We start from the raw sequence: 26,228 nt of genomic DNA on the forward strand, positions 1-26,228 counted from the left end.
TGTGCTCAATCCCAATGGACACAAGCCCCTTCCCACTCACTCCCACTGTACACAATCCCAATCCCAAACCCCTTTCCGTTCACTCCCACTGTACACAATCCCAATGGATCCCAAACCCCTTCCCACTCACTCCCACTGTACACAATCCCAATGGACCCAAACCCCTTCCCGTTCACTCCAACTGTACACAATCCCAATGGACCCAAACCCCTTCCCGTTCACTCTCACTGTACACAATCCCAATGGCCCCAAACCCCTTCCCACTCACTCCCACTGTACACAATCCCAATCCCAAACCCCTTCCCGTTCACTCCCACTGTACACAATCCCAATGGACCCAAACCCCTTCCCGTTCACTCCCACTGTACACAATCCCAATGGACCCAAATCCCTTCCCATTCACTCACACTGTACACAATCCCAATGGACCCAAACCCCTTCCAGCTCACTCACACTGAACACAATCCCAATGGACCGCAAACCCATTCCCGTTCACTCCCTAATCCCTTCCAATTCACTCCAAACCCCTTCCCGCTCACTCCTAATCCCTTTCTATTCACTCCAAACCCCTTCCTATTACACTCCAAACCCCTTCACCATATCACTCCGATTGTACACAATCCCAATGACCCAAACCCTCTCCTGTTCACTCCCACAGTACCACAATCCCATGGACCCAAACCCCTCCTCGGTTCACTCCCGCTGTTCACCAATCTCAATGACCCAAATCCTTATGTTCACTGCCACTGTACAACAATCCCAATGGACCCAAACCCCTTCTCGTTCACTCCCAATGTACACCAATCCCAATGGACCCAAACCCACTTCCCGTTCACTCCCTCACTACACAATCCCAATGGCCCCAACCCCTTTCCCACTCACTCCCACTGTACACAATCCCAATGGACCCAAATCCCCTTCCCGTTCACTCCCACTATACACAATCCCAATGGACCCAAACCCTTCCCGTTTCACTCCACTGTACACAATCCCAATGGACACAAACCCTTCCATTAAATGCCACTGTACACAATCCCAATGGACCCAAACCCCTTCCGTTCACTCCCACTGTACACAATCCAATGACGAAACCCATTCCCGTTCACCTCCACTGTACCGCAATCCCATGGCCCACAAATCCCTTCCCTTCATCCACACTGTACCAATCCCATTCACCAAACCCCTTCCTTCACTCCCATGTACACAATCCCAATGGACCCAACCCTTCCGTTCACTCCCACTGTACACAATCCCAATGGACCCAAACCCTTCCTTCAATCCCACTGTACACAATCCCAATGGACCCAAATCCCTTCCGTTCACTCCACCGTACACAATCCCAATGACCCAAAACCCATTCACGTTCACTCCCACTGTACACAATCCCAATGGACCCAAACCACTTCCCGTTCACTCCCACTGTACACAATCCCAATGGACCCAAACCCCTTCCCGTTCACTCCCACTGTACACAATCCCAATGGACCCAAACCCCTTCCCGTTCACTCCCACTGTACACAATCCCAATGGACCCAAAACCCTTCCCACTCACTCCCACTGTGCACAATCCCAATGGACCCAAACCCCTTCCCATTCACTCCCACTGTACACAATCCCAATGGACCCAAACCCCTTCCCATTCGCTCCCACAGTACACAATCCCAATGGACCCAAACCCCTTCCTGTTCACTCCCGCTGTTCACAATCTCAATGGACCCAAATCCCTTACCGTTCACTCCCACTGTACACAATCCCAATGGACCCAAACCCCTTCTCGTTCACTCCCACTGTACACAATCCCAATGGACCAAAACCCCTTCCCGTTCACTCCCACTGTACACAATCCCAATGGACCCAAACCCCTTCCCGTTCACTCCCACTGTACACAATCCCAATCCCAAACCCCTTTCCGTTCACTCCCACTGTACACAATCCCAATGGATCCCAAACCCCTTCCCGTTCACTCCCACTGTTCAAAATCCCAATGGACCCAAACACCTTCCCGTTCATTCCCACTGTACACAATTCCAATGGACCCAAACATCTTCCCGTTCACTCCCACTGTCCACAATCCCAATGGACCCAAACCCCTTCCCACTCACTCCCACTGTACACAATCCCAATGGACCCAAACCCCTTCCCGTTCACTCCCACTGTACACAATCCCAAAGGACCCAAACCCCTTCCCGTTCACTCCCACTGTACACAATCCCAATGGACCCAAACCCCTTCCCATTCACTCACACTGTACACAAGCCCAATGGACCCAAACCCCTTCCAGTTCACTCCCACTGAACACAATCCCAATGCACCCAAACGCCTTCCCATTCACTCCCACTGTACACAATCCCAATGGACCCAAACCCCTTCCCATTCACTCCCACTGTACACAATCCCAATGCACCCAAACCACATTCCGTTCACTCTCACTGTACACAATCCCAATGGACCCAAACCCCTACCCATTCGCTCCCACTGTACACAATCCCAATGGACCCAAACCCCTTCACGTCACTCCCACTGCACACAATTACAACGAACCCAAACCCCTTCCCGTTCACTCCCACTGTACACAATCCCAATGGACCCAAATCCCTTCCCGTTCACTCCCACTGTACACAATTCCAATGGAACCAAATCCCTTCCAGTTCACTCCCACTGTACACAATCCCAATGGACCCAAACCCCTTCCCGTTCACTCCCACTGTACACAATCCCTATGAATCCAAATCCCTTACCATTCACTCCCACTGGACACAATCCCAATTGAACCAAACGCCTTCCCATTCACTCCCACTGTACACAATCCCAATGGACCCAAACCCCTTCCTGTTCAAATCCCACTGTACACAAACCCAACGGACTAATACCCCTTCCCATTCACTCCCACTGTACACAATCCCAATTGATCCAAACCCCTTCCCGTTCACTCCAACTGTACACAATCCCAATGGATCCCAAACCCCTTCCCATTCACTCCCACTGTACACAATCCCAATGGACCCAAACCCCTTCCCGTTCACTCCAACTGTACACAATCCCAATGGACCCAAACCCCTTCCCGTTCACTCTCACTGTACACAATCCCAATGGCCCCAAACCCCTTCCCACTCACTCCCACTGTACACAATCCCAATCCCAAACCCCTTCCCGTTCACTCCCACTGTACACAATCCCAATGGACCCAAACCCCTTCCCGTTCACTCCCACTGTACACAATCCCAATGGACCCAAACCCCTTCCCATTCACTCCCACTGTACACAATCCCAATGGACCCAAACCCCTTCCCGTTCACTCACACTGAACACAATCCCAATGGACCGCAAACCCATTCCCGTTCAATTCCCTAATCCCTTCCCATTCACTCCAAACCCCTTCCCGCTCACTCCCTAATCCCTTCCTATTCACTCCAAACCCCTTCCTATTCACTCCAAACCCCTTCCCTTTCACTCCCACTGTACACAATTCCAATTGACCCGAACCCCTTCCTGTTCACTCCCACAGTACACAATCCCAATGGACCCTAACCCCTTCCCGTTCACATCCCGCTGTTCACAATCTCAATGGACCCAAATCCCTTACCGTTCACTCCCACTGTACACAATTCCCAATGGAGCCCAAACCCCTTCTCGTTCACTCCCACTGTACACAATCCCAATGGACCCAAACCCCTTCCCGTTCACTCCCACTGTACACAATCCCAATGGCCCCAAACCCCTTCCGGTTCACTCACACTGTACACAATCCCAATCCCAAACCCCTTCCCGTTCACTCCCACTGTACACAATCCCAATGGACCCAAACCCCTTCCCTTTCCATCCCACTGTACACAATCCCAATAGAGCCAAACCCCTTCCTCTTCACTTCCAAGGTACACAATCCCCAATGGACCCAAATACCTTCCCATTCACTCCGACTGTACACAATCCCAATGACGCAAAACCACCCCCATCCCAGTTCACTCCATCATCTTACCATATCAACCTTACGGAAACAATCCCCTTCCTCTTCAACTCCCTTACACAATCCCCTATTGAGCCCAAACCCCTTCCCCTTCCTTCCCACTTGTACTACAATCCCCAATGGACCCAAACCCCTACCCTGTTCACTCCCACAGTACACAATCCCAATGGCCCCAAACCCCTTCACTGTTCACTCCCAGCTGTACACAATCCTCAATGGGACCCAAATCCCCCTTCCCAGTTCAATCCCCAAGTACACAATCCCAATGGACCCATACCCCTTCCTCCGTTCACTCCCACTGTACACAATCCCAATGGAGCCAAAGACCTTCCCGTTCACTCCCCCTGTACACAATCCCAATGGACCCAAACCCCTTCCAGTTCACTCCCACTGTACACAATCCCAATGGACCCAAACCCCTTCCCGTTCACTCCCACTGTACACAATCCCAATGGACCCAAAACGCTTCAGAATCACTCCCACTGTGCACAATCACTTTGGACCCAATACCCTTCCCATTCACTCCCACTGTATATAATACCAATGGACCCAAACTTCATCCCGTTCACTGCAAAGTACACAATTCCAATGGACCCAAACCTCGTCCTGTTCACTCCCTATGTGCACGATCCCAATGGACCCAAATACCTTCCTTTTCACTCCCTCTGTACACAAACCCAAAGGAACCAAACCCCTTCCCGTAGACTTCCCACTGTACACAATCCCAATGGACCCAAACCCCTTCCCGTTCACTCCCACTGTACACAATCCCAATGGACCCAAACCCCTTCCCGTTCACTCCCACTTTACACAATCCCAATCCCAAACCCTTTCACGTTAACTCCCACTTTAGACAATCCCAATGGATCCCAAACCCCTTCCCGTTCACTCCCACTGTTCAAAATCCCAATGGACCCAAACACCTTCCCGTTCATTCCCACTGTACACAAGTGCAATGGACCCAAACATCTTCCCGTTCACTCCCACTATACACAATCCCAATGGACCCAAACACCTACCCTTTCACTCCCACTTTAGACAATCCCAATGGACCCAAACCCCTTCCCGTTCACTCCCACTGTACACAATCCCAAAGGACCCAAACCCCTTCCCGTTCACTCCCACTGTACACAATCCCAATGGACCCAAACCCCTTCCCTTTAACTCACACTGTACACAATTACAATGGACCCAAACCCCTTCCAGTTCACTCCCACTGAACACAATCCCAATGCACCCAAACGCCTTCCCATTCACTCTCAGTGTACACAATCCCAATAGACCCAAACCCATTCCCATTCACTCCCACTGTACAAAATCCCAATGGACCCAAACCCCTTCCCATTCACTCTCACTGTACACAATCCCAATGGACCCAAACCCCTTCCCGTTCACGTCCCACTGTACACAATCCCAATGGACCCAAACCCCTTCCCGTTCACTCCCACTGCACACAATCCCAATGGACCCAAACCCCTTCCCCTTCACTCCCACCGTACACAATCCCAATGGACCCAAATCCCTTCCCGTTCACTCCCACTGTACACAATTCCAATGGACCCAAATCCCTTCCAGTTCACTCCCACTGTACACAATCCCAATGGACCCAAACCCCTTCCCGTTCACTCCCACTGTACACAACCCCTATGAATCCAAATCCCTTACCATTCACTCTCACTGAACACAATCCCAATGGACCGCAAACCCATTCCCATTCACTCCCACTGTACACAATCCCAATGGACCCAAACCCCTTCCTGTTCACTCCCACTGTACACAATCCCAATGGACCCAAACCCCTTCCCACTCAAACCCACTGTACACAATCCCAATGGACCCAAACCCCTTCCCACTCACTCCCACTGTACACAATCCCAATCCCAAACCCCTTTCCGTTCACTCCCACTGTACACAATCCCAATGGATCCCAAACCCCTTCCCACTCACTCCCACTGTACACAATCCCAATGGACCCAAACCCCTTCCCGTTCACTCCAACTGTACACAATCCCAATGGACCCAAACCCCTTCCCGTTCACTCTCACTGTACACAATCCCAATGGCCCCAAACCCCTTCCCACTCACTCCCACTGTACACAATCCCAATCCCAAACCCCTTCCCGTTCACTCCCACTGTACACAATCCCAATGGACCCAAACCCCTTCCCGTTCACTCCCACTGTACACAATCCCAATGGACCCAAACCCCTTCCCATTCACTCACACTGTACACAATCCCAATGGACCCAAACCCCTTCCAGTTCACTCACACTGAACACAATCCCAATGGACCGCAAACCCATTCCCGTTCACTCCCTAATCCCTTCCCATTCACTCCAAACCCCTTCCCGCTCACTCCCTAATCCCTTCCTATTCACTCCAAACCCCTTCCTATTCACTCCAAACCCCTTCCCATTCACTCCCACCGTACACAATCCCAATGGACCCAAACCCCTTCCTGTTCACTTCCACAGTACACAATCCCAATGGACCCAAACCCCTTCCTGTTCACTCCCGCTGTTCACAATCTCAATGGACCCAAATCCCTTACCGTTCACTCCCACTGTACACAATCCCAATGGACCCAAACCCCTTCTCGTTCACTCCCACTGTACACAATCCCAATGGACCCAAACCCCTTCCCGTTCACTCCCACTGTACACAATCCCAATGGCCCCAAACCCCTTCCCACTCACTCCCACTGTACACAATCCCAATCCCAAACCCCTTCCCGTTCACTCCCACTGTACACAATCCCAATGGACCCAAACCCCTTCCCGTTCACTCCCACTGTACACAATCCCAATGGACCCAAACCCCTTCCCATTCACTCACACTGTACACAATCCCAATGGACCCAAACCCTTCCAGTTCACTCCCACTGAACACAATCCCAATCGACCGCAAACCCATTCCCGTTCACTCCCTAATCCCTTCCCATTCACTCCAAACCCCTTCCCGCTCACTCCCTAATCCCTTCCTATTCACTCCAAACCCCTTCCTATTCACTCCAAACCCCTTCCCATTCACTCCCATTGTACACAATCCCAATGGACCCAAACCCCTTCCTGTTCACTCCCACAGTACACAATCCCAATGGACCCAAACCCCTTCCTGTTCACTCCCGCTGTTCACAATCTCAATGGACCCAAATCCCTTACCGTTCACTCCCACTGTACACAATCCCAATGGACCCAAACCCCTTCTCGTTCACTCCCACTGTACACAATCCCAATGGACCCAAACCCCTTCCCGTTCACTCCCACTGTACACAATCCCAATGGACCCAAACCCCTTCCCGTTCACTCCCACTGTACACAATCCCAATGGACCCAAAACCCTTCCCACTCACTCCCACTGTGCACAATCCCAATGGACCCAAACCCCTTCCCATTCACTCCCACTGTACACAATCCCAATGGACCCAAACCCCTTCCCATTCGCTCCCACAGTACACAATCCCAATGGACCCAAACCCCTTCCTGTTCACTCCCGCTGTTCACAATCTCAATGGACCCAAATCCCTTACCGTTCACTCCCACTGTACACAATCCCAATGGACCCAAACCCCTTCTCGTTCACTCCCACTGTACACAATCCCAATGGACCCAAACCCCTTCCCGTTCACTCCCACTGTACACAATCCCAATGGACCCAAACCCCTTCCCGTTCACTCCCACTGTACACAATCCCAATCCCAAACCCCTTTCCGTTCACTCCCACTGTACACAATCCCAATGGATCCCAAACCCCTTCCCGTTCACTCCCACTGTTCACAATCCCAATGGACCCAAACACCTTCCCGTTCATTCCCACTGTACACAATTCCAATGGAACCAAACATCTTCCCGTTCACTCCCACTGTGCACAATCCCAATGGACCCAAACCCCTTCCCACTCACTCCCACTGTACACAATCCCAATGGACCCAAACCCCTTCCCGTTCACTCCCACTGTACACAATCCCAAAGGACCCAAACCCCTTCCCGTTCACTCCCACTGTACACAATCCCAATGGACCCAAACCCCTTCCCATTCACTCACACTGTACACAAGCCCAATGGACCCAAACCCCTTCCAGTTCACTCCCACTGAACACAATCCCAATGCACCCAAACGCCTTCCCATTCACTCTCACTGTACACAATCCCAATGGACCCAAACCCCTTCCCATTCACTCCCACTGTACACAATCCCAATGCACCCAAACCCCTTCCCATTCACTCTCACTGTACACAATCCCAATGGACCCAAACCCCTTCCCGTTCACTCCCACTGTACACAATCCCAATGGACCCAAACCCCTTCCCGTTCACTCCCACTGCACACAATCCCAATGGACCCAAACCCCTTCCCCTTCACTCCCACCGTACACAATCCCAATGGACCCAAATCCCTTCCCGTTCACTCCCACTGTACACAATTCCAATGGACCCAAATCCCTTCCAGTTCACTCCCACTGTACACAATCCCAATGGACCCAAACCCCTTCCCGTTCACTCCCACTGTACACAACCCCTATGAATCCAAATCCCTTACCATTCACTCTCACTGAACACAATCCCAATGGACCGCAAACCCATTCCCATTCACTCCCACTGTACACAATCCCAATGGACCCAAACCCCTTCCTGTTCACTCCCACTGTACACAATCCCAATGGACCCAAACCCCTTCCCACTCACTCCCACTGTACACAATCCCAATGGACCCAAACCCCTTCCCACTCACTCCCACTGTACACAATCCCAATCCCAAACCCCTTTCCGTTCACTCCCACTGTACACAATCCCAATGGATCCCAAACCCCTTCCCACTCACTCCCACTGTACACAATCCCAATGGACCCAAACCCCTTCCCGTTCACTCCCACTGTACACAATCCATATGGACCCAAACCCCTTCCCGTTCACTCTCACTGTACGCAATCCCAATGAACCCAAACCCCTCCCATTCACTCCACTGTACACAATCCCAATGACCAAATCCCTTCCCGTCACTCCCACTGTACACAATCCCAATGGAAACAAACCCATTCCCGTTCACTCCCACTGTACACAATCCCAATTGACCAAAAACCCTTCCCGTTCACTCACACTGTACACAATCGCAAGGGCCCAAACCCCTTCCCATTCACTCCCACTGTACACAATCCCAATGGACCCAAACCCATTCCTTCACTCCCATCCCTTACACATCCAATGGACCCAACCCCGTCACTCGTTCACTCCCACTGTAACAATCCAAAGCCAAACCCCTTCCCACTCACTCCCACTTGTACAAACAATCCCAATGGACACAAACCCCTTCTCGTTAAATCCCACTGTACACAATCCCAATGGACCCAAAACCCTTCCCAGTTCACTCCACTGTACACAATTCCCAATGGACCAAACTCCCTTACCGTTCACTCCCACTGTACACAATCCCAATGGACCCAAACCCCTTCTCGTTCACTCCCACTGTACACAATCCCAATGGACCCAAACCCCTTCCCGTTCACTCCCACTGTACACAATCCCAATGGACCCAAACCCCTTCCCGTTCACTCCCACTGTACACAATCCCAATGGACCCAAACCCCTTCCCGTTCACTCCCACTGTACACAATCCCAATGGACCCAAAACCCTTCCCACTCACTCCCACTGTGCACAATCCCAATGGACCCAAACCCCTTCCCATTCACTCCCACTGTACACAATCCCAATGGACCCAAACCCCTTCCCATTCACTCCCACAGTACACAATCCCAATGGACCCAAACCCCTTCCTGTTCACTCCCGCTGTTCACAATCTCAATGGACCCAAATCCCTTACCGTTCAGTCCCACTGTACACAATCCCAATGGACCCAAACCCCTTCTCGTTCACTCCCACTGTACACAATCCCAATGGACCCAAACCCCTTCCCGTTCACTCCACTGTACACAATCCCAATGGACCCAAACCCCTTCCCGTTCACTCCCACTGTACACAATCTTAATGGACCCAAACCCCTTCCCGTTCACTCCCACTGTACAAAATCCCAATGGACCCAAACCCCTTCCCGTTCACTCCCACTGTACACAATCCCAATGGACCACAAACCCATTTCCGTTCACTCCCTAATCCCTTCCTATTCACTCCAAACCCCTTCCCATTCACTCCCACTGTACACAATCCATATGGACCCAAACCCCTTCCCGTTCACTCCCACTGTACACAATCCCAATGGACCCAAACCCCTTCCCGTTCACTCCCACTGTACACAATCCCAATGGACCCAAAACCCTTCCCACTCACTCCCACTGTGCACAATCCCAATGGACCCAAACCCCTTCCCATTCACTCCCACTGTACACAATCCCAATGGACCCAAACCCCTTCCCATTCATTCCCATTGTACACAATCCCAATGGACCCAAACCCCTTCCCGTTCACTCCCACTGTACACAATCCCAATGGACCCAAACCCCTTCCCATTCATTCCCAATGGAAACAATCCCAATCCCAAACCCCTTTCCGTTCACTCCCACTGTACACAATCCCAATGGAACCAAAATCACTTCCCGTTCATTACCACTGTGCACAATCCCAATGGACCCAAACACCTTCCCGTTCATTCCCACTGTACACAATTCCAATGGACCCAAACATCTTCCCGTTCACTCCCACTGTCCACAATCCCAATGGACCCAAACCCCTTCCCACTCACTCCCACTGTACACAATCCCAATGGACCCAAACCCCTTCCCGTTCACTCCCACTGTACACAATCCCAATGGACCCAAACCCCTTCCCGTTCACTCCCACTGTACACAATCCCAATGGACCCAAACCCCTTCCCATTCACTCACACTGTACACAATCCCAATGGACCCAAACCCCTTCCAGTTCACTCCCACTGAACACAATCCCAATGGACCGCAAACCCATTCCCGTTCACTCCCTAATCCCTTCCCATTCACTCCAAACCCCTTCCCGCTCACTCCCTAATCCCTTCCTATTCACTCCAAATCCCTTCCTATTCACTCCAAACCCCTTCCCATTCACTCCCATTGTACACAATCCTAATGGACCCAAACCCCTTCCTGTTCAATCCCACAGTACACAATCCCAATGGACCCAAACCCGTTCCTGTTCACTCCCGCTGTTCACAATCTCAATGGACCCAAATCCCTTACCGTTCACTCCCACTGTACACAATCCCAATGGACCCAAACCCCTTCTCGTTCACTCCCACTGTACACAATCCCAATGGACCCAAACCCCTTCCCGTTCACTCCCACTGTACACAATCCCAATGGACCCAAACCCCTTCCCGTTCACTCCCACTGTACACAATCCCAATGGACCCAAACCCCTTCCCGTTCACTCCCACTGTACACAATCCCAATGGACCCAAAACCCTTCCCACTCACTCCCACTGTGCACAATCCCAATGGACCCAAACCCCTTCCCATTCACTCCCACTGTACACAATCCCAATGGACCCAAACCCCTTCCCATTCGCTCCCACAGTACACAATCCCAATGGACCCAAACCCCTTCCTGTTCACTCCCGCTGTTCACAATCTCAATGGACCCAAATCCCTTACCGTTCACTCCCACTGTACACAATCCCAATGGACCCAAACCCCGTCTCGTTCACTCCCACTGTACACAATCCCAATGGACCCAAACCCCTTCCCGTTCACTCCCACTGTACACAATCCCAATGGACCCAAACCCCTTCCCGTTCACTCCCACTGTACACAATCCCAATGGACCCAAACCCCTTCCCGTTCACTCCCACTGTACAAAATCCCAATGGACCCAAACCCCTTCCCGTTCACTCCCACTGTACACAATCCAATGGACCACAAACCCATTTCCGTTCACTCCCTAATCCCTTCCTATTCACTCCAAACCCCTTCCCATTCACTCCCACTGTACACAATCCATATGGACCCAAACCCCTTCCCGTTCACTCCCACTGTACACAATCCCAATGGACCCAAACCCCTTCCCGTTCACTCCCACTGTACACAATCCCAATGGACCCAAAACCCTTCCCACTCACTCCCACTGTGCACAATCCCAATGGACCCAAACCCCTTCCCATTCACTCCCACTGTACACAATCCCAATGGACCCAAACCCCTTCCCATTCATTCCCATTGTACACAATCCCAATGGACCCAAACCCCTTCCCGTTCACTCCCACTGTACACAATCCCAATGGACCCAAACCCCTTCCCATTCATTCCCATTGTACACAATCCCAATGGACCCAAACCCCTTCCCGTTCACTCCCACTGTACACAATCCCAATGGACTCTAACCCCTTCCCGTTCACTCCCACTGTACACAATCCCAATGGACCCAAATCCCTTCCCATTCACTCCCACTGTACACAATCCCAATGGACCCAAATCCCTTCCCATTCACTCCCACTATACACAATCCCACTGATGACTCTACAGTTGAGGGTGGGGACCTATCTCGAGGGCCTCCTGAAATGATGTGGGCAGTGACGCGCCAATCGATCCTTCACGGTTCCTTTCCTGGCCCTCCCACACAACCCCTCTCTCGCTCCCCCCCGGCCTCAGCGTTATTCCGTCACTCACCCGGCCCACTTTGTGCTCGGTGGTGGTACAGGAATCCATGAAGGTCTGGGCGATGACGGAGAGAGCAGCATCGACATTGTCCGAAAGCTGAATGTCAAAAATGAAGTGGGGATTCTTCAGGATATTCAGCCAGAACCGCAGAGGCAAACTGGGAACCAGAGGCAGGAAAACCATTAAACCCAGATTGGGAAAACTGGGAATATCATTCAATTGGGAATAGGAATAATGAGGAATGGAAATAACAATGATAACATTCAGCTGGGAATTGGAATACCAGGAACATAATTAAACTAGGAATGGGAATACTTGGGACAACATTAATATGGGAATGGGAATACTGGGAATATCATTCAACTGGGAATAGGAATATGGTGTACAACATTAAACTGGGAATGAGAATACTGCGGATATCATTAAACTGGGAATCAGAATACTGGGAATATCATTAAATTGGGAATGGGACTACTGGGGACAATATTAAACTGGGAATGGGAATACGGGGACAATGTTAAACTGGGAATGAGAATACTGTGGATATCATTAAACTGGGAATGTGAATACGGGGGACAACATTAAACTGGGAATGGGAATATTGGGAATATCATTAAACTGGGAATGGGAATACGGGAGACAACGTTAAACTGGGAATGAGAATATTGGGGACAACGTTAAACTGGGAATGAGAATACTGCGGATATCATTAAACTGGGAATGTGAATATGGGGGACAACATTGAACTTGGAATGGGAATATTGGGAATATCATTAAACTGGGAATGGGAATATGGGAGACAACGTTAAACTGGGAATGAGAATACTGGGAACATCAATAATCTGGGAATCTGAAAACTGGGAATATCATTAAACTGGGAATGGGAATATTGCAGACAAAAATAACCTGGGATTGAGAATACTGGGGATATCATTAAATTGGGAATGGGAATACTGGGAATATCAATAAACTGGGAATCTGAAAACTGGGAATATCATTAAACTGGGAATGGGAATACTGCAGACAAAAAGAACCTGGGAACGAGAATACTGGGAATATCATTAAACTGGGAATCTGAAAACTGGGAATATCATTAAAGTGGGAATAGGAATACTGGGAATATCAATAAACGGGGAATCTGAAAACTGGGAATATCATTAAACTGGGAATGGGAATACTGGGGCCAATGTTAAACTGGGAGTAGGAATATTGGGAAATCCGTTAAACTGGGAATGGAGCAGGATTTCCTCTTGGCACAGCCTGGGGGGGTTGGGGGGGAGGAGCGTCCGACATTCCTCACCTCACTCCTCTCCCTGGGACCCGATGCGGTCGGGTCGGAGGTCGGGTGGGGGCGAGGTGGGGGGGGGGGGGGGGGGGGGGTGCGGGGTGCGGTCTGCAATGCCTCCGTCAGCTCGGAGCCCCCTCCCCCCTCCCTCGCTGACCCCCCCTCCCCCCCCTCTACCTGTTTGTCTTCCAGATGTGGATGATCTCCGGGTCCACAATGCCATATCTCGCTGCCTGGTCATCCAGGTAGTCAAAGAAGTACTTGACAGCCAAGGGGACAGGGTTACTGGCGCTCAGAATGATCTGGAACACATCATCCACAAACTTCTGGTGTATCGCCTACGGTGGGGCAACGGGAGGAGAATTGTTAATAACGGGCAGGGTACCAGATAATAAAAAAAGCCCCCCGAGCTTCAGGTTAGAATTTACACTCAGAACTCTAAGGTCAGCCTCAACCCACAACCCTCTGCCTCCGAGGCTTCCTCCTGTTCCACCAGTGTGAAGGGCTGAATGGCCTCTTCCTGTTCCTGTGGAACAGGCTGGAGAGGGGCTGAAAGCCCTCCTCCTGCTCCTGTGTAACAGGCTCGAGAGGAGGGGCTGAATGGCCTCCTCCTGTTCCTGTGTAACAGGCTCGAGAGGTGCTGAATGGCCTCCTCCTGTTCCTGTGTATCAGGCTTGAGAGGGGCTGAATGGCCTCCTCCTGTTCCTGTCTAACAGGCTTGAGAGGGGCTGAATGGCCTCCTCCTGTTCCTGTGTAAAAGGCTCGAGAGGAGGGGCTGAATGGCCTCCTCTTCCTGATCCTCTGCAGACTAACCTTCATGGACAGGAGCCTGGTCAGGTAGATTTCGGGAATGACTTTCGCTCGCTCTCGCTCTCGGAAGCTGCTGCGTCTCTGCCTGAGGACCTCGGACTCTTCCAGGGGTTTGACCAAGTGCCAATATTTCACAGCCCCCTCCTCAACATCATCCAGCATTGGGGTCTCTGTGGAATCCCAAAGACAGCGGGGAAGTTAATAGTGCAGCCGTACCACACCAATATCAACCAACCCCTCAGTGACAAACTGAAACTAAACACCAAACCACACCAATATCACCCAACCCCTCAGTGACAAACTGAAACTAAACACCAAACCCCACCAATATCACCCAACCCCTCAGTGACAAACTGAAACTAAACACCAAACCCCAACAATATCACCCAACCCCTCAGTGACAAACTGAAACTAAACACCAAACCCCACCAATATCACCCAACCCCTCAGTGACAAACTGAAACTAAACACCAAACCCCAACAATATCACCCAACCCCTCAGTGACAAACTGAAACTAAACACTAAACCCCACCAATATCACCCAACCCCTCAGTGACAAACTGAAACTAAACACTAAACCTCACCAATATCAACCAACCCCTCAGTGACAAACTGAAACTAAACACTAACCCACACCAATATCACCCAACCCCTCAGTGACAAACTGAAACTAAACACTAAACCCCACCAATATCACCCAACCCCTCAGTGACAAACTGAAACTAAACACCAAACCCCACCAATATCACCCAACCCCTCAGTGACAAACTGAAACTAAACACCAAACCCCACCAATATCACCCAACCCCTCAGTGACAAACTGAAACTAAACACTAAACCACACCAATATCACCCAACCCCTCAGTGATAAACTGAAACTAAACACTAAACCCCACCAATATCACCCAAACCCTCAGTGATGAACTGAAACTGAGCAATAAACCCCACCAATATCACCCAACCCCTCAGTGACAAACTGAAACTAAACACTAAACCCCACCAATATCACCCAACCCCTCAGTGACAAGCTGAAGCTAAACACTAAACCACACCAACATCACCCAACCCCTCAGTGACAAACTGAAACTAAACACTAAACCACACCAATATCACCCAACCCCTCAGTGACAAACTGAAGCTAAACACTAAACCACACCAACATCACCCAACCCCTCAGTGACAAGCTGAAACTAAACACTAAACCACACCAATATCACCCAACCCCTCAGTGACAAACTGAAACTAAACACTAAACCCCACCAATACCACCCAACCCCTCAGTGATGAACTGAAACTGAGCAATAAACCCCACCAATATCACCCAACCCCTCAGTGACAAACTGAAACTAAACACCAAACCCCACCAGTATCACCCAACCCCTCAGTGACAAACTGAAACTAAACACTAAACCCCACCAATATCACCCAACTCCTCAGTGACAAACTGAAACTAAACACTAAACCCCACCAATATCACCAACCCCTCAGTGACAAACTGAAACTAAACACTAAACCCCAACAATATCACCCAATCCCTCAGTGACAAACTGAAACTAAACACTAAATCACACCAATATCACCCAACCCCTCAGTGACAAACTGAAACTAAACACTAAACCCCACCAATATCACCCAACCCCTCAGTGCCAAACTGAAACTAAACACTAAACCCCACCAATATCACCCAACCCCTCAGTGACAAACTGAAACTAAACACTAATCCACACCAATATCACCCAACCTCTCAGTGACAAACTGAAACTAAACACTAAACCCCACCAATATCACCCAACCCCTCAGTGACAAACTGAAACTAAACACTAAACCACACCAATATCACCCAACCCCTCAGTGACAAACTGAAACTAAACACTAAACCACACCAATATCACCCAACCCCTCAGTGACAAATTTAAGATAGAAAGTGTATTTCAGTATAAACCCATCTGGGTCACTAATGTCCCTTCAGGGAGGGAAATCTGCCACCGTTACCCGGTCTGGACTACATGTGACTCCAGACCCCACAGCCATGAGGTTCACTCTTAACTGTCCCTCTGAAATGGATAAGCCAGACATTCAGTTCAGGGGGCACATAGGTATGGGCAGTTAATGAAGCCTAGGAGCTGGAGGAGGTTACAGAGAAAGGGAGGGATGTAGGGGCTGTAGTAGGTTATAGAGATAGGGAGGGGTGTAGGGGCTGTAGTAGGTTACAGAGATAGGGAGGGTTGTAGGGACTGGAGGATGTTACTGAGAGGGGCTGGAGGAGGTTACAGAGATTGGGAGGGGGTGAGGAGGGATTTGAATACGAGGGTGAGGATTTGAAAATGGAGGTGTTGCCGGACCGGGAGCCAGTGTGGGTCAGTGAGCACAGGTGGTGATGGGTGAAGGGGACTCAGGGGTGAGTTCGGACACAGGGACAGGTTAGTTCGGACATGGGGACAGGTTAGTTCTGTCTGACACTAGGAATATACATACACAAGTCGTCCAAAAAGCTAATGCAATCCTGGGTTTTGTAAATAGAGACATTGAGTATAATAGCAATGGAGTCATTCTAAATCCTTTGTAAAGTTCTGGGTTAGACCTCAGCCCATGTCCAGTTCTGGGCCCCGCACTTTGGGAAGGATGTGGAGGGACTCGGAGAGTGTGCGGAGGGAGGGAGATTTACCAGGACGGTTCCCGGGGATGAGGGGGCTTCAGCTCATGTGGAGTGACTGGGAGGAGCCGGGATTGTTCTCCTTCGAGCGGAGAAGGTTAAAGGGGAGATTGAATCGAGTCGTTCAGAATCACGAGGGGGTTTGGATCGAGTCAATAAGGAGAAACTGTTTCCAGTGGCAGGAGGGTCGGTAACCAGAGTGGGGGGACACAGATTGAAGAAAATCGGTAAAAGATCCAGACGAGGGGAGATGAGGAGAATGTGTTTGACACAGCGAGTTGTGGTGATCTGGAAGGCGCTGCCTGAAAGGGCGGTGGAAGCAGATTCAATAGGAACGTTCAAAATGGGAGAATCGGAGAAATACTCGAAGGGGAAAAATTCACAGGGTGTGTGGGGGGAGGGGGGCGTGGTGGGGTAGTGGGGTTAATGGGATAGATCTTCCAAAGAGCCAGCACAGGGAGGATGGGCTGAGTGGCCTCCTCCTGTGGGATGGGGCGGGGGAGGATAAGTCGACGGTACGGCCACATTGGTCCTGTCGCTGTGCACCAGCTGGGGTGGCTTTACCTAGAGACCAGGCGGCCATGGTGTGTGTGTGTGTGTGTGTGTGTGCGTGAACCACAGAGGGCCGGACACACAGCCTGATTCCCCGCTCGCTCACACCTCAGGCTGAACCTCGGGCCCTGTCCTCCCTGAACCTGCACCCCCACCCCCCCCAACCCCCACCCCTCACCGGGCCCTGGTTTGACCAGCCGGTGTTGGTGTCACCAGGGGAGCAGCCGGTACTCACTCTCTCCCAGCAGGTAATCTCGGTGAGTCTCCTTCACCAGAACGGTGTTAGTCCGGGGGACAAGGGCCACTGTCGCTCCATCTGGGACCTGACAGTAAAAGCAAACAGAACGGAACCATCAGTGTTCAACGCACCACAGCCTGTGTCCCAACTTGATTCGAAAGTAAAAGCCAAATGTATTTTTCCCCCCAATGCAGAGGCGAGACTGGGGGGGGGCTGTTGGCTTTGGGAGGGACTCCGGTGTACAGGAACGGCTGAAATCTAGGCCCCACGTACAGCAAGTGCTTGGGAAGGCTACCGTGATTAACTCACCTCCTGACTCCCCAGAGCCTGTCCACCATCTTCAAGGCACAAGTCAGGAGTGTGATGGGACACTCCCCACTTGCCTGGACGAGTGCGGCTCCCACAACACTCGAGAAGCTCGACACCGTCCAGGACAAAGCAGCCCCGCTTGATCAGCTCCCCATCCACAAACATTCACTCCCTCCACCACCGACGCACAGAGGCAGCAGTGTGTGTACCATCTACAAGATGCACTGCAGCAACTCGCCAAGGCTCCTTCGACAGCGCCGCCCAAACACACCACCTCTACCATCTAGAAGGACAAGGGCAGCAGACACATGGGGAACACCCACCACCTGCAAGTTCCCCTCCGAGCCCCTCACCATCCCGACTTGGGAATATATCGGCCGTTCCTTCACTGTCGCTGGGTCCAAATCCTGGAACTCCCTCCCTAACAGCGCGGTGGGTGTACCTACACCACACGGACACAATCCTGGAACTCCCTCCCTAACAGCGCGGTGGGTGTACCTACACCACACGGACACAATCCTGGAACTCCCTCCCTAACAGCACGGTGGGTGTACCTACACCACACGGGACACAATCCTGGAACTCCCTCCCTAACAGCACGGTGGGTGTACCTACACCACACGGACACAATCCTGGAACTCCCTCCCTAACAGCACGGTGGGTGTACCTACACCACACGGACACAATCCTGGAACTCCCTCCCTAACAGCACGGTGGGTGTACCTACACCACACGGACACAATCCTGGAAATCCCTCCCTAACAGCGGGTGGGTGTACCTACACCACACGGGACACAATCCTGGAACTCCCTCCCTAACAGCGCGGTGGGTGTACCTACACCACACGGGACACAATCCTGGAACTCCCTCCCTAACAGCACGGTGGGTGTACCTACACCACACGGGACACAATCCTGGAACTCCCTCCTTAACAGCACGGTGGGTGTACCTACACCACACGGGACACAATCCTGGAACTCCCTCCCTAACAGCAGCGGTGGGTGTACCTACACCACACGGGACACAATCCTGGAACTCCCTCCCTAACAGCACGGTGTGTGTACCTACACCACACGGACACAATCCTGGAACTCCCTCCCTAACAGCACGGTGGGTGTACCTACACCACACGGGACACAATCCTGGAACTCCCTCCCTAACAGCAGCGGTGGGTGTACCTACACCACACGGACACAATCCTGGAACTCCCTCCCTAACAGCGCGGTGGGTGTACCTACACCACACGGGGACACAATCCTGGAACTCCCTCCCTAACAGCACGGTGGGTGTACCTACACCACACGGACACAATCCTGGAACTCCCTCCCTAACAGCACGGTGGGTGTACCTACACCACACGGACACAATCCTGGAACTCCCTCCCTAACAGCACGGTGGGTGTACCTACACCACACGGACACAATCCTGGAACTCCCTCCCTAACAGCACGGTGGGTGTACCTACACCACACGGGGACACAATCCTGGAACTCCCTCCCTAACAGCGCGGTGGGTGTACCTACACCACACGGACACAATCCTGGAACTCCCTCCCTAACAGCGCGGTGGGTGTACCTACACCACACGGACACAATCCTGGAACTCCCTCCCTAACAGCACGGTGGGTGTACCTACACCACACGGGACACAATCCTGGAACTCCCTCCCTAACAGCACGGTGGGTGTACCTACACCACACGGACACAATCCTGGAACTCCCTCCCTAACAGCACGGTGGGTGTACCTACACCACACGGACACAATCCTGGAACTCCCTCCCTAACAGCACGGTGGGTGTACCTACACCACACGGACACAATCCTGGAAATCCCTCCCTAACAGCGTGGTGGGTGTACCTACACCACACGGGGACACAATCCTGGAACTCCCTCCCTAACAGCGCGGTGGGTGTACCTACACCACACGGGGACACAATCCTGGAACTCCCTCCCTAACAGCACGGTGGGTGTACCTACACCACACGGGACACAATCCTGGAACTCCCTCCTTAACAGCGTGGTGGGTGTACCTACACCACACGGGGACACAATCCTGGAACTCCCTCCCTAACAGCGCGGTGGGTGTACCTACACCACACGGGGACACAATCCTGGAACTCCCTCCCTAACAGCACGGTGGGTGTACCTACACCACACGGACACAATCCTGGAACTCCCTCCCTAACAGCACGGTGGGTGTACCTACACCACACGGACACAATCCTGGAACTCCCTCCCTAACAGCACGGTGGGTGTACCTACACCACACGGACACAATCCTGGAACTCCCTCCCTAACAGCACGGTGGGTGTACCTACACCACACGGACACAATCCTGGAACTCCCTCCCTAACAGCACGGTGGGTGTACCTACACCACACGGGGACACAATCCTGGAACTCCCTCCCTAACAGCGCGGTGGGTGTACCTACACCACACGGACACAATCCTGGAACTCCCTCCCTAACAGCGCGGTGGGTGTACCTACACCACACGGGACACAATCCTGGAACTCCCTCCCTAACAGCGCGGTGGGTGTACCTACACCACACGGGGACACAATCCTGGAACTCCCTCCCTAACAGCACGGTGGGTGTACCTACACCACACGGGACACAATCCTGGAACTCCCTCCCTAACAGCACGGTGGGTGTACCTACACCACACGGACACAATCCTGGAACTCCCTCCCTAACAGCACGGTGGGTGTACCTACACCACACGGACACAATCCTGGAACTCCCTCCCTAACAGCACGGTGGGTGTACCTACACCACACGGACACAATCCTGGAACTCCCTCCCTAACAGCACGGTGGGTGTACCTACACCACACGGACACAATCCTGGAACTCCCTCCCTAACAGCACGGTGGGTGTACCTACACCACACGGACACAATCCTGGAACTCCCTCCCTAACAGCACGGTGGGTGTACCTACACCACACGGGACACAATCCTGGAACTCCCTCCCTAACAGCACGGTGGGTGTACCTACACCACACGGACACAATCCTGGAACTCCCTCCCTAACAGCGCGGTGGGTGTACCTACACCACACGGGACACAATCCTGGAACTCCCTCCCTAACAGCGCGGTGGGTGTACCTACACCACACGGACACAATCCTGGAACTCCCTCCCTAACAGCACGGTGGGTGTACCTACACCACACGGGGACACAATCCTGGAACTCCCTCCCTAACAGCACGGTGGGTGTACCTACACCACACGGGGACACAATCCTGGAACTCCCTCCCTAACAGCACGGTGGGTGTACCTACACCACACGGGGACACAATCCTGGAACTCCCTCCCTAACAGCGCAGTGGGTGTACCTACACCACACGGACACAATCCTGGAACTCCCTCCCTAACAGCACGGTGGGTGTACCTACACCACACGGACACAATCCTGGAACTCCCTCCCTAACAGCACGGTGGGTGTACCTACACCACACGGACACAATCCTGGAACTCCCTCCCTAACAGCGCGGTGGGTGTACCTACACCACACGGGACACAATCCTGGAACTCCCTCCCTAACAGCGCGGTGGGTGTACCTACACCACACGGACACAATCCTGGAACTCCCTCCCTAACAGCACGGTGGGTGTACCTACACCACACGGACACAATCCTGGAACTCCCTCCCTAACAGCACGGTGGGTGTACCTACACCACACGGGGACAAAATCCTGGAACTCCCTCCCTAACAGCGCGGTGGGTGTACCTACACCACACGGGACACAATCCTGGAACTCCCTCCCTAACAGCGCGGTGAGTGTACCTACACCACACGGGACACAATCCTGGAAATTCCTCCCTAACAGCACGGTGGGTGTACCTACACCACACGGGACACAATCCTGGAACTCCCTCCCTAACAGCGCGGTGGGTGTACCTACACCACACGGGACACAATCCTGGAACTCCCTCCCTAACAGCACGGTGGGTGTACCTACACCACACGGGACACAATCCTGGAACTCCCTCCCTAACAGCACGGTGGGTGTACCTACACCACACGGACACAATCCTGGAACTCCCTCCCTAACAGCGCGGTGGGTGTACCTACACCACACGGACACAATCCTGGAACTCCCTCCCTAACAGCACGGTGGGTGTACCTACACCACACGGGGACACAATCCTGGAACTCCCTCCCTAACAGCGCGGTGAGTGTACCTACACCACACGGGGACACAATCCTGGAACTCTCTCCCTAACAGCACGGTGGGTGTACCTACACCACACGGACACAATCCTGGAACTCCCTCCCTAACAGCGCAGTGGGTGTACCTACACCACGCGGACACAATCCTGGAACTCTCTCCCTAACAGCACGGTGGGTGTACCTACACCACACGGACACAATCCTGGAACTCCCTCCCTAACAGCACGGTGGGTGTACCTACACCACACGGGGACACAATCCTGGAACTCCCTCCCTAACAGCACGGTGGGTGTACCTACACCACACGGGACACAATCCTGGAACTCCCTCCCTAACAGCACGGTGGGTGTACCTACACCACACGGACACAATCCTGGAACTCCCTCCCTAACAGCACGGTGGGTGTACCTACACCACACGGACACAATCCTGGAACTCCCTCCCTAACAGCACGGTGGGTGTACCTACACCACACGGACACAATCCTGGAACTCCCTCCCTAACAGCGCGGTGGGTGTACCTACACCACACGGACACAATCCTGGAACCCCCTCCCTAACAGCGCGGTGGGTGTACCTACACCACACGGGACACAATCCTGGAACTCCCTCCCTAATAGCACGGTGGGTGTACCTACACCACACGGGACACAATCCTGGAACCCCCTCCCTAACAGCGCGGTGGGTGTACCTACACCACACGGGACACAATCCTGGAACTCCCTCCCTAACAGCGTGGTGGGTGTACATACACCACACGGACACAATCCTGGAACCCCCTCCCTAACAGCGCGGTGGGTGTACCTACACCACACGGGACACAATCCTGGAACTCCCTCCCTAACAGCGTGGTGGGTGTACCTACACCACACGGGACACAATCCTGGAACTCCCTCCCTAACAGCGTGGTGGGTGTACCTACACCACACGGGACACAATCCTGGAACTCCCTCCCTAACAGCGTGGTGGGTGTACCTACACCACACGGGACACAATCCTGGAACTCCCTCCCTAACAGCACGGTGGGTGTACCTACACCACACGGGGACACAATCCTGGAACTCCCTCCCTAACAGCGCGGTGGGTGTACCTACACCACACGGGACACAATCCTGGAACTCCCTCCCTAACAGCACGGTGGGTGTACCTACACCACACGGGACACAATCCTGGAACTCCCTCCCTAACAGCGCGGTGGGTGTACCTACACCACACGGGACACAATCCTGGAACTCCCTCCCTAACAGCGCGGTGGGTGTACCTACACCACACGGGACACAATCCTGGAACTCCCTCCCTAACAGCACGGTGGGTGTACCTACACCACACGGACACAATCCTGGAACTCCCTCCCTAACAGCGCGGTGGGTGTACCTACACCACACGGGGACAAAATCCTGGAACTCCCTCCCTAACAGCACGGTGGGTGTACCTACACCACACGGGACACAATCCTGGAACTCTCTCCCTAACAGCGCGGTGGGTGTACCTACACCACACGGGACACAATCCTGGAACTCCCTCCCTAACAGCACGGTGGGTGTACCTACACCACACGGACACAATCCTGGAACTCCCTCCCTAACAGCGCGGTGGGTGTACCTACACCACACGGACACAATCCTGGAACTCCCTCCCTAACAGCGCGGTGGGTGTACCTACACCACACGGGGACACAATCCTGGAACTCCCTCCCTAACAGCACGGTGGGTGTACCTACACCACACGGGGACACAATCCTGGAACTCCCTCCCTAACAGCGCGGTGGGTGTACCTACACCACACGGACACAATCCTGGAACTCCCTCCCTAACAGCACGGTGGGTGTACCTACACCACACGGGGACACAATCCTGGAACTCCCTCCCTAACAGCGCGGTGGGTGTACCTACACCACACGGACACAATCCTGGAACTCCCTCCCTAACAGCGCGGTGGGTGTACCTACACCACACGGGACACAATCCTGGAACTCCCTCCCTAACAGCGCGGTGGGTGTACCTACACCACACGGGGACACAATCCTGGAACCCCCTCCCTAACAGCACGGTGGGTGTACCTACACCACACGGGGACACAATCCTGGAACTCTCTCCCTAACAGCACGGTGGGTGTACCTACACCACACGGACACAATCCTGGAACTCCCTCCCTAACAGCACGGTGGGTGTACCTACACCACACGGACACAATCCTGGAACTCCCTCCCTAACAGCACGGTGGGTGTACCTACACCACACGGACACAATCCTGGAACTCCCTCCCTAACAGCACGGTGGGTGTACCTACACCACACGGGACACAATCCTGGAACTCCCTCCCTAACAGCACGGTGGGTGTACCTACACCACACGGACACAATCCTGGAACTCCCTCCCTAACAGCGCGGTGGGTGTACCTACACCACACGGACACAATCCTGGAACTCCCTCCCTAACAGCACGGTGGGTGTACCTACACCACACGGACACAATCCTGGAACTCCCTCCCTAACAGCACGGTGGGTGTACCTACACCACACGGGACACAATCCTGGAACTCCCTCCCTAACAGCACGGTGGGTGTACCTACACCACACGGGACACAATCCTGGAACTCCCTCCCTAACAGCACGGTGGGTGTACCTACACCACACGGACACAATCCTGGAACTCTCTCCCTAACAGCACGGTGGGTGTACCTACACCACACGGGGACACAATCCTGGAACTCCCTCCCTAACAGCGCGGTGGGTGTACCTACACCACACGGACACAATCCTGGAACTCCCTCCCTAACAGCACGGTGGGTGTACCTACACCACACGGACACAATCCTGGAACTCCCTCCCTAACAGCACGGTGGGTGTACCTACACCACACGGGACACAATCCTGGAACTCCCTCCCTAACAGCGCGGTGGGTGTACCTACACCACACGGACACAATCCTGGAACTCCCTCCCTAACAGCGCGGTGGGTGTACCTACACCACACGGGACACAATCCTGGAACTCCCTCCCTAACAGCACGGTGGGTGTACCTACACCACACGGGGACTGCAGCGGCTCAAGAAGGCGGCTCACCTCCCCCCCGACCCCCAACTTCTCAAGGGGGGGCAATTAGGGATGGGCAATAAACGCTGGGCCCGGCCCAGCCACCCCCCACATCCCCGCGGACGAATGGATAAAGGAGTCGGGGTGTCTTACTTTCACGACCCGGGGTGGTGGGGGGTTGGAGTTTTGTCATCCAACGGTGGCACCCCCCCCCCCACCCCCGCCCCCGCCCCCGCTCACCTGGTAGTGCTGCAGCGTGTTCAAGCGTTTCCACAGGCCCTCGACGACAGAGGTCAGGTCCTCGTTCGACAGGGTCAAGTGACCTGCGACCCCCGCCCGCCATTCTGGACACGGGGCAAGGAGAATGAGAAGGTCAGCAAGCTCCCAAACCGCAACCCCCCACCCCCCCCCCTCACCCCGGTCAACCCGCGAGCAACAGACAACGTCAGCCCTGCCTCCAGCCGAGCGGCTTTGGCACGACAGGGGGACAATCCCGAGGGGGGTTTGGCAGGAGGGTCAGTCAGACTCCCCCCGCTCCGCCCCCACCCCCCCCCCCCACCCCCACCCCCACCACCATCCACAGGGGGAAGGGCAGGGATCAGTGAGCATAAGCTCAGTTAGAGAGAAAGACA

General features: G+C 53.3%; 1 protein-coding gene across 1 annotated transcript in view; it reads right to left on the minus strand.

The window, feature by feature from the left end:
• LOC121274196 (plexin-B1-like) overlaps positions 1-26,228 on the minus strand; it is a 158,580-nt gene that overhangs the window by 15,187 nt on the left and 117,165 nt on the right. The window contains exons 19-23 of the mRNA XM_041181394.1: positions 25,837-25,977; positions 18,080-18,167; positions 14,642-14,808; positions 14,006-14,166; positions 12,553-12,700 (exon numbers count right to left, since the gene is read on the minus strand). Coding sequence (XP_041037328.1) covers positions 12,553-12,700; positions 14,006-14,166; positions 14,642-14,808; positions 18,080-18,167; positions 25,837-25,977 — 705 coding nt within the window. The remainder of the gene's footprint in view (positions 1-12,552; positions 12,701-14,005; positions 14,167-14,641; positions 14,809-18,079; positions 18,168-25,836; positions 25,978-26,228) is intronic.

This window comes from Carcharodon carcharias, assembly GCF_017639515.1.
Source record: "Carcharodon carcharias isolate sCarCar2 chromosome 35 unlocalized genomic scaffold, sCarCar2.pri SUPER_35_unloc_15, whole genome shotgun sequence".
In the NCBI taxonomy this organism is placed as follows: Eukaryota; Metazoa; Chordata; class Chondrichthyes; order Lamniformes; family Lamnidae; genus Carcharodon; species Carcharodon carcharias.